At 42.1% G+C, this 18,043-nt stretch overlaps 1 protein-coding gene across 3 annotated transcripts in view; it reads right to left on the bottom strand.

Moving 5' to 3' along the window:
* ALK (ALK receptor tyrosine kinase) overlaps nucleotides 1–18,043 on the bottom strand; it is a 242,825-nt gene that overhangs the window by 21,185 nt on the left and 203,597 nt on the right. For 2 of the 3 annotated variants that reach the window (XM_026845712.1, XM_026845713.1), the window contains 9 exons: nucleotides 16,192–16,354; nucleotides 11,616–11,766; nucleotides 9,205–9,336; nucleotides 8,155–8,299; nucleotides 7,123–7,305; nucleotides 5,527–5,625; nucleotides 4,445–4,597; nucleotides 3,143–3,241; nucleotides 1,349–1,535 (listed from right to left, as the gene is read on the bottom strand). In XM_026845712.1, coding sequence (XP_026701513.1) covers nucleotides 1,349–1,535; nucleotides 3,143–3,241; nucleotides 4,445–4,597; nucleotides 5,527–5,625; nucleotides 7,123–7,305; nucleotides 8,155–8,299; nucleotides 9,205–9,336; nucleotides 11,616–11,766; nucleotides 16,192–16,354 — 1,312 coding nt within the window. Of the gene's footprint in view, nucleotides 1–1,348; nucleotides 1,536–3,142; nucleotides 3,242–4,444; nucleotides 4,598–5,526; nucleotides 5,626–7,122; nucleotides 7,306–8,154; nucleotides 8,300–9,204; nucleotides 9,337–11,615; nucleotides 11,767–16,191; nucleotides 16,355–18,043 lie in introns of those variants that run through there. The other variant, XM_026845714.1, reaches the window with a different exon arrangement.

Raw genomic sequence — 18,043 nt, 5'->3', positions numbered from 1 at the left:
ACATTGGGCAGTAGTTTGAGCCTCTAAGAGACATTCCTCCAACTCTGTCTGGGTAAAAGTCTCTCAATAAGGCTCTCTTCTACAACATGCACTTTCCTGGTAGAGGCAGGTCTGGCCTGAGTGCCACATTGATTCTGTTCTCTGGTCTATCACAGACTGGTTTTGCATGGGCTGTTGCCCTTCCTTTCCGTTCAAACAGGTGCTGCTAAGGGCAATCTGCTCTGTTGTTGCATAAACTCCATCTGTACTTTTGCCAGGATAAAGATCAATCTAAGCAGTGAAACCACAGTGACGACTTGCATTGCTTGTGACTCAACCATTTCTTTTAATAACATTTTGTAGGTATCATCCTGAGACACTATTCTTGGCTAAGCCTGACCAATTTATTACAAACTGAGGGTATAAAACAGATCTCTACAGCTCATACCTCACCCTCCTCCCTAAAAGTCCACCTTCCCTGCCCTTACCAATTCCCAGTTGTATCCTCTGCTCTCTGCAGCTTGCCACACTTCTAAAATCCTTTCAGAGACCAAGTGACAAAGGCAGCAGCAGCGCAGGGTACAATGGAAACTTTCAGATGCAGTCCAGCAAGATGTGCAGGTAAGGGGGAATGAGATAAGAGACAGCAGAACTTTGCAGACTGCAGAGACTGCTCTGAGTATCACCTTTCTTAGCACCGTAAGCTCCCTAGTCTTCCAAGCTCTCCTGCTTCCATTTATTGACTTTTTGTGTAAAACTGCGTGGTACCAGGGTAATGTCACATTCACAAGTTGGCATGCACTGTATCCTGCAGTAGAGCAAGGTGGGAAAGAACTCTGAATTTTCAATTTTTTCTTAGGAGACTCCTTCAAACTTTCTATAGAAATTCTGATCTAGTCACGACTGTCCTGCTGGCTTTAACTCCTGTCTTTTTAATGCTGTCCGACAGTCTCAAACCCATTGCTTTTCCTGCTATTGTACTTAAGGCTGTCACCCTGTTTACCAAAGATCCTATCAAAGACATCAAAAGAGCTTCCTACAAGCCTCAGCTTTCCCAGTGCTTCATCAGTTAACATTGGAAATGGGCCATTCATTTCACAGGCTGCAAGAGATGTGTCTGAATTACCGGCGATGACTCTTCAATTCCTCTCATAATCCCAGAAGATTAACACTGCACCTGTAAAAGGTTAAGGAGACTGCCAAAGTCTAGTCCTCTCCACACAAGCATAACTACTGCAGCTTTACATCTTTCCCATGAAAAGGGGAATGAGGATTTGTATGTGCCTGCACAGAGACATGAGAGTAAGAGAGCCAGCATACATTGAGCGTATGGTGGTGTGAAGAGTGGGGAAGGCAAAGATGAATTTACCGGATGAGGGAGATGTTTTTTCGAGGCACCTCTTTGAGGTCACTAATGGATGTAGTCTTTCCTGCAAAGCAGTAGTTGGGATTGTAGTCTGTCATGATAGTGGAAGTACGCAGCTTGCTCAGTTTATATTCTGGGCTCTGTAACTCCATCTGCATGGCTTGTAGCTCCTGGTGCTTCCGACGATATACTAAATATGGAGAGCACAGTAAACCAGAGACACAGGCTGACTTCGGAACAGGACAGCAGGCTGTCTTACACATTTTATGAAGAAACAGGCTTGCTCATGAACTTTTTGGAAGAAGTAAAATGAATTTCACTTGCAGAGATCTTTGATTTCATGGTTCTGAGGTTTTTGTTTTGTTCTATTTAGTTTAATTGAACCTTTCAAGTATGAGTCCAATTCCAAACTGGAGGGAGTCAGGGTATGATCAACTTTGCTAAATCATGTAGGAGTGACTAAAATCTGAAATTAATTATTGCATCATATTGTTCAAAATGGATAGATTAAACTGTTACCTCAGAATAACACATTGTACATTAAACTAGCTCATTTTGCAAAACTGTTTCTAAACAACAGAGCTGGACTAAATTTGAAATCAGTTTATGGTACTGTTATATTCCCTGAATAACTTCACTGATACCTCTGAAATGTCATTAGAAATCACACCTTGAAAGAAGACATCCTGTCAATATTCCTTGAAATAGTAATTGATACTGCAGTCTTTTTTGCAAAGCAAGATGCCAATCCTGAGCAGGTTAAATCACTATTACCTTTACTATTGATTTCTGTGGGAAGCTGGATTGAGCCCAAAGACTGTAATGGTAATAGCTATTGCATCTTCTCCAGCAGATGTTGCTCAGGGGAAGAATTTAAGCGGTAAACATGCACTCACAAAGGCAGACGGATGTAATGACCTATCCACAAACCCTTCCTGTCCTCCATTTTCCTCCTCATTGCTTTTGCTTTGATTTTTTAAACTGCTGCTCTTCCCTGAGATGGCAATGATAGGCTGGTTGGATGGAAAGAGGATTACTCTTCCACTCCCTGAGAAGTAATTAATAATTTTAAAGGGGTACTGTCAGACCAGAAATCATACATGTAGGGCCATGTGTGTGCAACTGATAACTCCTGAAATTCTTAAAACTGAAACAGCTGCACAAATCTAATTTAATAGTTGCCATTTGCTGCTCTGGGTACATCCCTCCCCTCCCCCAGACTATATGCGGTGTGGACAAAGAAAGGTGGCAGAGCTGTAATTTGAATCCTTGGCTGGTTTTCATTGATTCAAATCTGTTCTGCTTGCAACTGAATGCAGTTGAGGAATTGTTTAAAATAAGGAAATGAAAGGGTGAAAAATACCTTTTAGAATTTAAAATAAAGATGTCAAGAATGCCCACATCCTACTAAGTAGCAGTTTGTAAAACGGGAACCTAAGTGAGAATTTCAAGCTTAAATGTCATACATTAAGAGGCTAAATCTGTATGTAGGCACACAAATAAATAAGTTTGCTTTTAGGCATTAAGCATCAACAGCTTTCACAAAAACAGTGGCAGCTGTGTTCTGGCAGCTTTACACTACAACACAAGCAATAATGTCTCTTTCGAGATGCAGTCAGTAACTGAAACCTCCTCAAATTGGTCATTGTGGTTAGAAACAACCACTGAAGTTAAGGCGTGTGTGTGGGAAGGTGTCATTAAATACAGCAGTAGCTAAAAACCTGAATCCAGGGCCCAATTATCCCTGGCTCAGATCCAGCCCTTAATATGAAATATCAGTTGCAGAGAAACACTCACCTATCATGATTCCTGAAAAAGCCAAAATTAAAGCAGCTACCAACGCTGAAGTCACCACAGACAAGACCAAGGAGAGAGGGAGATGAACCACTGGCTCAGCTGTAACAGAGGCAGGAGAAGAAGGAGTTACATGTTTGAAATGATCTCCCAGCAGCCACTTCTTTTTAGACAAATTTTTCTGCTCTTCCTTCCATTTACTCATCTGCTGCTCCTATCGTGTAGGAGCAACCTCTGTCATGACCAGTTCTCAGAATCTATGACCTCTAATACCTCATTGTTTCACTTCCCTCAATTAGTATCAAGCCATTAAAACAGATGGTTTGCTACCAACAAATTAACATGTGCACTCCCTGGGTATGAAAACAAGACCATAAAAACCAGGGGCAGGAGGTTGGGGAGGTGGAAAGAACATTACATTGCCAGGGTTAAAGTGCTGCTATCAAAGCCAATCACAGCAAAAGCAGAAGGAGGACTGCAATGTATCATCTCCTAAATGCATCTAATCCAGGCAGAAAAACCTGGTAACAGTAAGTGTAGTACAAAGTACTCCATAGGTGCATCCTCACTTGGGACCACAAGGTCTTCAATGACCATCTCTTAAGGTTTACTTCACCCTAGCAAAATGACAATGCTTTTAACCCATTTTACAGATAGGAATGGTAAAAATGCTGGTGACAAAGCTGAGAGCAGGATCCAGAAACCCTGGAGTCAGTTGCTCTGACTGCTGGGCAAGAATATGAAGGAAACCTAGAAATAGAGCTCTGAGCGCTTGGTCTTTCAAGTAAGGCAATTACAGGCACTGTCTTTAGTTTTCCTCAGAGATCTTTCATGCAGAATTTCTTAGAGATTCTGCACCTGCACCTTATAAATCCAAATCCACAGGAATAATTTTCTTCTTTACCTTGTACATTTTTTTGATTAAGAGGACTGACCTGGAATTTAAGCTTAGCTGGAAAATTCCTTCACTGAGCAAACTTTCATGATTTCAGAGCCGAATGTGAGCATCAGCGCAACCAGGCACAACATTTGACTCTCCTCAGTGCTGCCCAGTACGGCAAACAGATACTGTAAAGCAAACCAGCAATGCTGCTCTGTGCACCATTCCTCAGCACTGATGTGTCTATATCCTAGCAAAATAACTCTGCATCATATACTAGCAGGAAAGAAAGTAATTTTCAACAGAAGCTAGTTTTAAGAAAAACTTCATAAAACTTTCAGGATGTCTTAAAAGTCCAAACTACAGATCTTTGCCATGCATTTTCTGTTTCACATGCAGGCAGCCTACCCCATACACCTACTTACCTATGCAAGACACACCATCCTCTGCCAACTCTGTGCCTGGTTCACAAAAGCAAATGACTTTTTGAGTCTCAAGATCAACACGGCACTCGTCCATCTCACAGTGACTGCAGTTAAGATGCAGCCTAATATCCACCTCTCCGTGCCCCTCTGTCACTAGGGAGTGGATGAAAGAAGCTGAGTTAATTACTGTAAAGATGATTCATATCATTCCCTTGGGCACTGGCAGAAACATGGGACATGGTGGTCATGGTTGCCAGATGTTGCAGGGTGGGCCCCATCTAAGAAACTGATTTCTCCCCACCTTCCAGAGCTCCTGTCCTTGTCTCATGTAGAAAATAACATTCAGCTAAATTAGCCCCACTGCAGTCGAGGTGCACTGGCTCTCTTTGAGCACACAGTCCTACCAAGTTAGCAAGGAGGCTGCTGCTGAGGCTAAGGGAAACCTGCACTTCAGCATTCCATGGGGCTCACCCTTTTCTTTCCTGGCCTCTACTCCTTTTGAGATCAAACACTGCAATATTTTCAAGAGCTTTCTGGCTGAATCTATCAGGCCAGAGTGCATCTGTATCTGAAAATACTTCTGCTGTTCTAAAGCAAGCATTTTTTTTGAGCAAATAAATATTTTTGTATTTTCTGAGCACATCGCAAACATATTCAAAACACTGACTTCTGGGCAAACACAGGCTGGAGGGGAAGTATTTATCACTCCCATGCACGGCTGGACAGCACTGCACTGTTTTCTCTAGAAACTCCTCAATCCAACCTGGATATTTTGTTGAGGGATGCTCTAAGGAACATGTTCGTTAGTAAGTAGTCAGGTGCTTTGTGTGTTCCTTTACTAAATTATTGGAACTATGAGGCTCTGTTACCACAGAATCTACAGGCTAGTAGACTACTGTTGGGAAGTGTTTTCTAATAGCCTTGATGTTCTCTCCACCAGCTTTCTTCCTGCTACTTCTGTTTATTCTCCATTGGATTATGTTATGTAAACTGTACCCAAAGGGTTGTAAAGTGTCCTACAGATGCAAACTATTCTTAACATGAAAGACACCCACTAGAAGACTTCTGACCAATGTGAATACCTTTAAGTGCTGGAGTGTATAAAGTACCAACTGGATTAATAAAGGACACACCATCCTCCCCATCCATCTCTGGGTCATTGTCCACTGCAGCATTCCCACCTACATCAAACCAGAGGTTACCTTAACAGACTGAGGCTCATTGGCAATAAAATACAGATAAGCATTGCAACATGCATGACTTCAGCATATTTAGAGAGGCATCCAAATGAGAAAAGAGAATAAATCAAAGTATTTAACATATACGAAACACTTAGCAAGTTGTGGCATGAACTGCTGGACTTTTACCTCTAGAACTTCAGTTTAATAGCAGCTTGTGACAATCAATTTCTAAGATCTGTTCTATGCAGACTGTTGTGAACTAAGGCACAAACTTAATCTTTAACCATTTGGATGCTGTGAAACATATAAGTCCTTCTTAAAATTAATGTAGCCAAGGGACTGGAAAACACCAGTACTCAAGCGCTGCGTCCAGTGCCCTTGCAGATCAAGGCATGTACTGTGTCAGCGGAGGGAATGAATAATCTGATATCCTTCCTCTCCTTTGTACCCTGAAAGCAGGGTGGTCCACCAGGAATGGGGACTGAAGGAATTTATGAGTTGCTCATTTGTGCTTGGGCATACAGAACATATCAGGAGCAAAGTATGAGTATAGAGCATATCAGAAGTACAGTATGGGCCATATATTTTGTACTACAAGCATGCAAAGACTTGCCCACCCCACCCAAAAATAGCTTTTCCTATTTAACCATCTTCAGTGAAATTAAAATTGATGTGAGGCATTCTGTTGGAAAAAGAAGCATTACACAGTAACATTGGTACAAAACATGCACTTAATCATTTAAACTCAATTCTTCCTCTCAGGATTTCTAGTCTGTAATACACATGATCTAAGCTGTGGAGAACTAGGGGTTAAAAAGTCCACCACAGTGCAGATGGCTGAAGAAACTCTGTGGCCCAGGAGATTATGGGTTAGTAGAGATCTTGAATCTGGCCCACAGCAGTTATAATCAACATAATGCCATCTGACAGCTGTCCTGAGACTCGCAGCCCATGAAATTAGCTCCTTGTTGACTGAAGTCAACACCACCATCGTTATATTAAGAGGGGTCCCGGCTGGCAGCTTGAGCCTCTGCCCCCAGAGGCCACCTGTGCAGGACCAAGGCCCACCCACAGCAGGGCAGGGCAGGGCAGGGCAGGGTAGAAGAAGCTGCATCTTTCCCCTGGCATTAAGCCTGGCTGCCAGTCTCCAGGACCAAAACCCTCAAAACACAGGTGCTGGCAACGGGAGCACATAGCCTGTGGCTCCTCCTTCTTCAGCACTGTAACCCCAAAATGGAAGGCTCAAGAATCACAGCAGGATCTTGATGGCACATTTTGCAGAGTGCAAAGCCAGAATTGCAGCTGAAGGGCTGACATCTGGCTATTTGTTCAAAGACTAAATGCCATACGTTCATCTAGTGCTAAAAAGGCAACACACAGACATACTAGTACATAACAGTCAAATATGCTAGCTAGAGGAGAATTATCTATCAGCATTTTGCTGATCATTAGCACTAAAGGAGGGGAAGGGACACCTTGAACACGAAGCCACTTTACCTATATATCCTCCGCCTCCTCCACCTGAGGAGCACCCCCCTCCACCCCCTCCGAAACCCCCTCTTGTCTCCCACCCCCACTTCTTCATGGCCTGGGGGCAGGATGTTCCTCCAGTAGCACCTTCCAGCAAGGATTTTCCTGACCACAGGAAGGAAGTGTTATCATTCCAGCCACCTCCACCACCTGCAGTTAAGAGAAGAGAAAAGGCACAGGTAGGGGTTATCTTTGTGTAAAAAGCACTGCAGGGATCTGCAGAACAAGCACTCCTGTGAAGCACCTCTGCTGAAAATAAGAATCTCATGCCTTGGTTAGAAGAAGGGCTGTGCTTGCTACACAGTGCTACAGTGGCCTCTCTGCAGGGCTTTTGACCATGCTAATCATCTGCACTTCTTTTCACCTACCATAGAAGGACAAGTATTTTCTATTGAAAATGTAAAAAGATATCCCTACCTACACCCCAACCACTTGCTTCTGACTTGCAGAGCCTTCCCCTTCTCTTTGCAAAATATACTTCTGAAAAAAACCCATGTCGGTTCTGAAGTGGAACAAAAGGAATTTAGTGAAAGGGATGTGAAAACATGTCCCAGTCCCGCTCTAAATACAACATACTCACCAGCGACTCACTTTCAGTTCTGCTGGTTCTTCAGTCCAAGGTCTCTTCACAGAGACTTCTAGCCAGGGTGCAATTATGCTCTTTCTGCATAAGCCAGGGAAACTGAGTATGTCTACACAGCACAAAACAGTGCAGGGAGCAGGATGGCCACACTGGCACTGCACACTCCCACATCAAAAATCAAACAACTTTGCTTATGGAAGGTCCTACATTTTTTGAGGAGAATGTTGTCATTGCTATGGCTGTACCATCTCCAGTACCTTATTTAGGCCAAGTATCCTGCACTGTGGGTACATCCCATATGCCAGGTTTCCCCTGAGCTGTGTTTTCATGAGTTTTGCCTCACCTTCTTGTGAGGAGGAATCTGGGAGTACCACATATTCACACAGGTTTTCTTAAAAAGAATAAACTTTCCTTACCTGCAGCTCCAGAATTTCCATTCAACCCTGGAATAGAGGAATCGTTCTCCAGCCTTTCTGGATGAAATGTGTCTGTTTTGGCTCTGTAGGCCCTGCCACCACCTCCTGCTGCAATTATCAAGGGGACTGGTTCTCCATTTTCCATCTTAATAAATTCAGAAATAAAGGCAGTGTTCAAACTGAGACAGGCAGATGGAAGTTCAACCACATTCTAGTTACTAGAATGTACTAAGTAGGCATCTAGGACTGCTCAGCACTACAAATTACCACTGCATTATTTATACACCCGCATCCAAAAGATTAATGAATAGCAATAGTCCTACCAAGTTATGTAATGGAGAACAGTGGTAGTAGCAGCTTTATGAATTGTACCTACAGTGCTGAGGGCTCTTGGAAAGCTTGTATTGTTACCGTGTGATGACTTCCATCAAATGAAGCAGCTAAGAGACTGCTTTATATAGTCCAGTATAGTGTCTCCACTGGTAAAGGACTGCTACACTGGAAACTGAGCATGCAGAATTATGTAGAAGCTTAGTGATCTAAACATATTGTTAATGCCTGAAACTGGTGTTTGGAATGAGTACAGAAAAGATCAGCAGTCCCTAGCTAAAGGGTTGCCAACAGAAAACATACAGGCTATCCTCAGCTTTTCTTGTCATGCAACATATAGGCCAAATGTGTAGCTGAAGTCTACTGTTCTACAATGACAGATTTTAATAAGGTCCTGTGGATTTTGCCCTTTGATGTAGAATTATGCTTCAGCATCTCAGCTTGCATTGAAAAAAATCCAGCTCAGACTACTAAATTTGCGAAGAAAACTCCAAGCCACGGAAGCAAGTGTGGCCATACTGCGTAGCCGTTCTGAGAAGTGTGAAGGGCCAACTCAGCTCACTACAGCTATCAGCTGGAAATGAAGCATACCCAGAGCTCACTTTGTGGACCTTTCCCCAGAGGTGTGTAAAAGGTTCTTGGATATTTCAGGCTGCGATCCTAGAGGCAAATGGCTGGATGTGTTCATGCTGAAGGTGCACAGGGACTATGTTTCCATACCTTAAATATGTAAGTTGCGCCTCCCCCGCCTCCACCTCCTCCTGCCCATTCATTGACACTTCTGTTTGCACGTATCTCCTCTTCAATCACGTTGTTCTCTCCAATACAGACTTTCTGTATAACATCATTAGTCTGTAAACAGAAGCCCAGGTCTGAATTCTGGTAAGAAATCTCCATGTCCTTGTACACACAACAGCCTTGTGGACCCTCTGCCCTCCCAAACCAATAAATTGTCCTAAGCAGAAGCAAGTGAATGCTCTTCTGGAAGAATCTCATTTTTTGCTTCAACCTTTGTCAGAAGAATTTGTTGCCATTTTAGTTGAATTATTTTGAAGAAAACTCAGTGCTGATATTTATTAGCATGTAAAACAGCTCCATAAACTTCTAACATACAAGATGTAGCAGAATTTACTGCAAATACTTCCCAGAATTAACTACCTGTATTTCACCAGCGGGGGAAGGGTATAACTCAGTGATGATGTGACTTGCCCCATGTCACACAACAGCCAAATGGCAGAGACACAGAGAGAACCCAAGTTTCTTCACTCCTCTTCCTGTGCCCCACTGGTTGGGGCCAGGCAGCCAATGTGCATCTATCCAGAACTAAGGTGTATCGGTGGCTCACGTAGATGTACCAGAGCCAGCTTTAATCTAGGCAAATCATAGCATGGACAGTAGCAGAGAGCTCAGCATGGATTAGCCACCTAATGCTTATCTAGACTTCCAAGCAGGTTTTGTGTTGATCTGACACGCTGTATCAGCAATTTTACTGTAGTTAGTTCAAAGCCCACAGAAAGAGCTGCAATCCCACCTTTGATTGCAGTGTTGACCTAATGTTAAAGAAAATATCTCACTGAAAAGTCTCCATATTCCCTATTTAGCATTTTTTCCCCTCTACCAATTAGCACCAAATGTAATGAAACTTCCGTGTTAAGGAAAATTCACTAACTGTTTTGAAACACATTGAACCATCATTTATAAATAATTCTGGACTATGACCTAAGAGAGGCAACTGTCGCTTAGATTTTATACTAGAGCGCATGACAAGCAGGACTCTGCTGTGACTATTTGTAAATTGCAAGCTGCAAAGCTGTAAAGCAGCCTCAAGTTACAAATTATTCTGTTGACCACAAAATGTGTCCTAGGTTGTGCTAGAGAATGAATGGCATCCATTTTGTGTGTGCAGACCTGCCTATGGAACTAAACAATCCTCCTTTCCCTAGTCTTCTCTCTCCTTAATTGATTCGGAGTTGGGTGGGGATGATTAATAAAATGACAAAGTCAATGACCCAAAGGAACCACTAGATTACAACTGAATTAAAAAAAAAAAAAATCCTTCATGGCAAAGACATAACTGATTACAATCCAATCTAGTAAAAGTCCCTTCTACAAGTCAATGCAATCTCTTTGCCTCAATGAAAGAATTACATTAGCACTCAATAAATTCTCACTAAGATTACAGTGGCCTGCAATTTAATGAGCCCATATATTACCCTCAGCTGGAATGTCCTGGTTATAGACGTTAGATGGAAGTTTGAGTTAGAGCATTTCTCATTTCAAAGAAGCTTCATATTAATGCTTTGTTTGTAGATATGTATAATTCCAGTTTTAACATTATTTACTTCAGCACCCAGTCTTGAGAACCCCTCTTTCTTGTCTACAGCCTTCAACCTTTCTCTGCTGTAACAGACTGCTAAGCTTTCAGATCTTGGATGGCAGCCATTAACAGTTGAGAAATGCACAGCATTTAAATGTCCAGCTCAAACCTGTAGGTGAAATTTCATCGGATAATGCTCACTTTCCTCCATAAGAATCTCCTATTCCCTCATTCTGCAAAGAACACTAAACGATTAATAGATTGTCGTGCCTGCAAATGGAGGAAGTTGCACCTTTCTGTCAAGGCATTTGCAGCAACAATTCGTTAATAACACAAAAATCAGGACTGACCCAGCAGTGATTAATTTGTTTCTCCCATTGCTATACAGACAATAACCAAACAGGCTCTGTGAAGTGGGTGGCTCCAGAGTTGCAGAGTACTGTAATGGCAGGGCTGAGCTCAACAGTGGAGCAAAGACAAAGCCCTGTGAAGTCAACCTTGAAGACTGATCTCCAGACTAAGGGAAGGCAGGGTTGTCTTTTCTCTCTGAAAACCCACACAGACGCTCTGAGATACGCTGATCAGTCAGGAACCTGCAGCATATTATCAACAGGGCCTGAATGTTGAAGAGGAAGGGAGCACAGTGACATGGTACTTCATCTTTTCATACTCATGCCCTTCCAGTAAAACTGTTGCTATCCCTTGAACCATATAACCCAAACCCCCTCAAGAACAACGGGTTTCTCTGTGAATAGACAGAACTCCATGGATTTGTAGAAGGAATTAATGCAAAACAGAAAGGATAATCACTTACACTAGGACAAGCATCTTCTCCTTGCTGTCCCACCAAGATATACAAAGTATCATCCTTCTGGAGGTCAAAAATTCCCAGCACAGACACGCCGTGGGACCGCACCATGGTGTTCTTCCCTCCTTTCCCACCAGCAGCTCCATAGCCTGAGATGCTGCAGGAAAAAGAAAACAAGAGCCTGGCATCTGAGTTGTCCCAGACAGGTGGAAGGCAGTACAAACCACTTCTGGGCACTGAGTGTTTTGCGTGCCTGAACTGTACACAGTGTCACAGGGCCATGCCCTGAAGACATGACACTCTAAATAAATCTAAATCCAAAGCTTGAAGACTGATGTTCTCTTCTCCACGTGGACCTATGAACGTGGGTAGCTACAAAACAAATTCTTTCACATTGAATCTTGGGCAAACGCCCGCTAAAGACAGTGAGCAAGTCCGTGTAGCTTCAAACTTTAATACATGAAACACATCTTGTTTCCCAGAGGGCATATGCTTGAGAGGTTTGCAGCCACAAAAAGAAAGAACAGAAGCAGGAAAACTGGTAAGTATAGCACATATGGCTAAAGGGGACATGAAGCAGGAGATTGGCAGGGGGAGATCTAAGAAAGTAGACAGCGTAACTGGTCCTGGTAGCATGGACCAGATGGGAAAACAGCTCTCCTATTCCCAGGACCAGAAGAATATAGAAGAGTAGATGGACATGGCGCTACCTACAGTAAACAAGGAAGGCAGAGGCCCCTGGCTAAACACACAGTCACCATGAACACCCTACTGTCTCCAGCCAGGAGTGGCTAGGTTGCATACACAGGCTGCTGCAGTCTCAATTAAGGCTCTAAGACTTATATTTCAAAGCAGTCAAGATTCAGAGGTCCTTACTGTTGTGGATGTACCCAAAGATTTGTCTATACCACTGGATTGCTTAGCTCCTCCCCCTCCCTTTCTAAGTACATAAACAATGTACATACTTAAAGCAGCTTTGATCAAAGGGTTTCCAAGCACTTTATAAAAATCGTGATAAAACACACATCTCTGCTGCAACAAAAGACAGAGTTACTCAACTTTCTGAGCAAGTGAGTGGTGGTATAGCAAGCTGAATTTAGATCTGAAATAAGCAGGTGATTCTCTGCTGACATTAGTAGCTTTGCAGCTATTTCCACTAGGGCAAATTTCAACCTGGAGCATGTGACTGCAGGGCTGAGAACACAAAACTTCCTCTCAGCTTCCTACTAGTTATAGTATAGGTGCTCTGCTTTAACTCTTCCTGTCCTCAAGCACCTAGTTGGTCTTTGACCAGCACAGTTCTGCATGCAAACAGGCTACAAGCAGTACAAACCATCAGTGCCCACCCTTGGTGAGGTCGGGCAGCCAGCTCACTTTCAGCCAGCAACTTGCCTTAACAATTAGTATGAGGAATTCACCTTGTGATTCTGCTCTGAGGCAGCCAGCACGGAGCAGTTCTGATATTGAGGCCACCATGAAGCACCAAGTGCCTCATAAAGCACATCAGATCCTTGCAACGTGACACGATTACCTTCATGCCACTGCTGATAACCAAAGCAATCATTCCGCAGTAAGGCGGCACTCAAGCCAGCAGAAAAAGGGATGGACACAGCACTGGGCTACCCTGAACAGATGCTGCACAGATCTGAAGACTGAGTTGATTTGCTGTAGAATTTTGTAATGGCTAATGAGGTGCACTATCAGGCACAGCAAGCTGGCAGGGCTAATCAGCTGAAATTATGGGCCATATTTTTTCTCTGTATGAACAGATTTTGCATACAAAGAACGATGTCAGGAAGTTCAGGAGAACCCATTTTGGTCTCATTCAAAGGCTGCAGAAGAAAACCACTAGATTTAGGTGACAGTCATTTCCTACTCAAAAAGGGTATCACTATTTAAACAGATGGGTTATTCTGACTTCAAATTTTAGCAGGATCCCTCTCCATAGGCACAACTTTCTTTTACAGGAGGAATCCATTCAACCATATTGGCCCTTAAGAAAGATTCAGACCACCTCGAGTAGATCTAAACAGAACATGGAACGCTTTCCACTGTCTTCCTCCTTTTCTTTATAATATTTGTAGGAACTGAAAAAGAAAACTGCATTTTCAGGAAGGATCAGGATGAGCAGACTGGCTGTGCAAACCAGGGCTAGAGAAAAAAATCCACCTCTAGGTAGACAGGTCATGGGAAACACCAGAACTAGTTTTGAGAATATGAAAAAATGCAGGGCCTAGCCTGGCAACCTAGAAGGACACCTTTTTGCATTCCACTGTGCCATGTTCTTGTGTTACCTTACAAGAAGGGACCAGAGAAAAGAGAGGACGGTGGAAGTGACAACAAATGGGGCACTCAGCAAAACGGACCAAAGACTCTTGCTTTAAAAATGACAAGAATTCAGATAATGTAATGTGCAATTTATCACAGTTCACTTCTCTCATACTTGATCATAGGCTTAGATATGGGATGACAAGACCTTCTGAATACTTAGAAGAAAATCTGAAAAGAAAAATATTCTTTTCTATTGTCTAACTTTACTGTTAGACAATGTGCAGTCCTGTGGAAGCAAACCAGATTATTTAATCCATATCAGCACTGGAGCATGTAGGACTCCAGTCTTCAAATGAAGGTACCTACAGAGTGTGGCAGCCTACCCAGACCTTCACAGATGATGGGGTTTTCTGAGTGTGATTAGCTTGTGCGAGCAGACTTCTGTGCAAAGTTGAGCTTTCTGTCTTTGCATTTTAACAACACATATTCTGCCTTGTGTTCACACAATCTATATCCCTATGTAATTATCAGTAATGTAAATCACTGCTTCACATTACATGGTGTAAAACACACTGATACAGCACAGCAACAGCTTTCTTAAGAGCCCAACAACCAGCTGGAGGATTTTATCTCTGGGTCAGGTATACTGGAGATGGCTATCAGGCTAACTTACAGGATCCACATTACAGCAGGCCTGCAGGGGGGAGCTAAATACAGGCAGTGTGTCCAGACTCTGGGAAGACCTAGGATTGATATCACAACTTGACATTTTCCTAGGGCTATGCTATACTGGGGGACTCTGCTGCCCCTTCAGCAGCCCAGAATCAGGAAGATGTCAAGTTAATTTAAGCCCACAATTGCCTCCTCCTTTCCCCAGGCTGTGAATTCTCTACTATAGCCTTAAGAGGTGCAGAAGAGAATGTCATCCATTTATATATAGGTTACCAATGACATTAGCCATCTATTATCTATACAGAACCTAAAAGTCTGTTAGGTCATTTGTAGGACTTAACTAGACAGGTCCTCCCTGCAGGACCCGTGGTTCGTATTGTGTAGCAAAAATCAGCCTAGAGTTGCACTGGAATTCTGGCTCTTCTTGGGCTGTGATATTAAAGAAATGACAATGTTGTAAGTTTATTGCCTCTTCTATTTTGGGCTATACTTCATAACCATATTTACTGAATGCCAGTCCTGAAAAATTCTATTCACTTCAGGCAACTCATTTTTGATAGCTGAGTAAAATATCATTAATGTTTTTTTTCATTACCATCAATCCCTGTGGTAATAGGCACTCAGGCAGAACTTGCGCCTAGTCTAGCCTAGCTAGTTACTCAAAACTGTTTTGCAGTAGATTTCTGTTAGAGACTGACATCTATCCTCAATATTAATATTCTTTTTCAATAAAAATAATAATAAAAAAGAAGGTAACAGTAAGTTTTAACTGAAATTTGTTCAAAGCCTTCAGTGGAATGTTCTGCTTTGAAATCCTTGACATCATCATTGATTTCAATAGGGAATGTTGCATAAAAAACGACCACTAGGCAGTCGTTGATTCAAACAGGCAGTTTTGCTTGCAAACTGATGCATGTATTGGCTTGATGTTACCATTCAGATACAGCGAACCAAACTTTGATTGTACTTTTTTGCCTAGCAAGAGCAAAAAGAAAAAATGATTGGAGAAATCTGATGAAGTGTCATTGAACCATATCTGATCATCTGCATTTGAAAATAACTCCACAGAAGGATTTAAGCATTAGAACCCTCAGTATCACAGAGCCTAAAATTTAGGTGGCTGGTTTCCAAAATCAATTCTACAGTGGTGAGCTCGGCTTACAGGCTCAACTTACCATGAGTAGATTCTAAACAGTCAGGATGATGAGCATAGCTTGATGCAAGCTGTCCCGTAAGAAATGCTGACATACAATTGTGCATTCTGTACCAGGTAGAGAGTGAGAAAACCTCATTCTGATGGATGGTTTATGGGATATGCATGCCCCTTGGCCTGGGGAGGTCAAAACACTCGATTTCCGCTTACTTATAGAGCTCTCCCAACCTGTAACCATTTAGACTAAAGATATATCTGCCTCAGATGGTTGTTTCTCTCTCTTCTCTCTTTCTAAAAAGTTTCTTCCTTGACAAGAAATCTGAGACTGGAAGGATGGGAAATCGCAGGATCAGGGAGAAGTAAAAGCCATGTAGAACTGGCTAAACTTCTGAATATAATACTTTATATATGCCTAGCATGTATCTGCAGCTTGGAGAAATTTCAAATACAAAGATATACCACAACAATTAGAGATGGTTCCTTTACCTGTATGTGTTGGTTGCTGGTACTCTCCAGATCTGAATGCCTTGGAGAATCCCTTCAGCTCCCACGATCACACTGAGGTTGGAGTTCCTGTAGGCATCATTGCACTGGCTCTGTGTGGGGCCATAGGGTCCACTGGCTCCACATGTTGTGAACAACCAGTGATCTGAAATGAGGACATATACAAAGCATGATCTGAACATTTAAAGATCACATAGCTGTTCTGCTCTTTATTCATTCTCTGTTGGACCAAGAGAAGCACCTGGCCCCTGAAGTTTTAGCCAGAACAAATACTCATAGAATTATTTTAAAAGACTCATAGTGCTGTGTATCTCAGTACTTGACAACTTTTCATCTACATCTCCTGAAAGCTATCACAGCTATGAACATAGCTTTTTCTAAGGCTCAAAAGGCAAAGATCACAGAGTAAAATGCAACACAGAGCACCCAGGTTTTGGGCTCTGCTCTTTGGGGTGTAAAAGTGCACGCTCATAACTTCAAGATTGGTGCATTTTAGCCCTTCCAGTTTCTATAGATATTTGATTATTGAATTTATTTTATATGGGAAAGTAGCTGTTAATTGGATAAAAAACCCTGTAAATACAACATCATCTCAGTGATTAAAACATAACAACAAACTAATTGTATTTTGAATAATTATTTGGCCACAAGAGATTCAAGTCAAGCTTCAGAAGGCAAAACACCTAACTGAGGCCTGTAAAACTAGCATTCAGCTCTTCGTGTTCTAGGCCAGATCTGCAGGTGTAAATCAATGCATTCCTTTCACGATCATTTGCATCAACTGGAAGTACTATCCCTGAACAAATAGAGTTCTCGAACAAGGCTTTGCTAACTTGTGCCTCAAAAATCTTAATTGTTAAAATTTGAATACATGGTGCTGAAAATGCTGTTGTTTTCCTTAAAGAATCATTACTAGGGCCAGTGCAGCTGCAAGACCACAATGCTCTTGTAAAACTCACCCTAATGTATTTGCTAGTATATCAGGAAATATTTTATGTGTAATCAAAACTAAGATCTAGATGGTAAGAAAGTGGACTAACCTTTCCTGGTGCAATGATTTATCATTCATACTTATTAACAAGCTAATATACACAATATAATAAACTCCATTAGTTAAGTCTACTGCCATTAAAGACAAAAGACTTGAAATATATCTAAAGAACATTATTTCTACAAATGATGTTGGGCTAGCCAGCCCTCTGTATGGTTTTCTCAAAGGGCACCATTTTTCCACCCAGCTTGCACTAATGCAATACAACGTATGCAGACTCTTTCATCAGTGATACTAATTAGCTCAGATAGAGCTTGATCTGCTTCTTAGAATTCAAAGCTATTGTCTAAGCACATCTGGTCTAGAAATTATGATCTGCATGTGTCTGGATGAGAGAGGCGAGCAGTTCTAGCACTACTGTTATGGGGGTTGTGGGGGGTGATTCACCCACCAGAAATATAAGGAAACATGTTAGTTTAGCCAGGTGGAAGGTCTGAATTACCTTTTCACAAACTAATACTGAAGTTGAGCTCAATTCTTTCTTACAAAAAATCTCAGTGCATGAAAGGGATCAAATAATTTGGCAGGACTTTAAGAAATAAAGTGCATGGTATTTCTAGAAAACCTTTGTAATACAGTCTTGGATATTCCAAGAAGCAATGCAAAACTACTACTTTAAGAAAGTTTCCCATTCTAAGTACTGCTGAGAGAATAATCTTCTCACTGCAAAGTCTATGCCACCCCTCCTCAAAACTCCCTCGCAAGGGTCCTCTTTTTGCTGCTGTTACTTGTTTTGTATAGGTACTTACATACATATTTTACTTATTTCTCCAATCCTTCTGC

The sequence above is a fragment of the Athene cunicularia genome, assembly GCF_003259725.1.
Source record: "Athene cunicularia isolate RWA chromosome 3 unlocalized genomic scaffold, athCun1 chr3_part1, whole genome shotgun sequence".
In the NCBI taxonomy this organism is placed as follows: Eukaryota; Metazoa; Chordata; class Aves; order Strigiformes; family Strigidae; genus Athene; species Athene cunicularia.
This window is presented reverse-complemented; position numbering and strand designations above follow the sequence as displayed.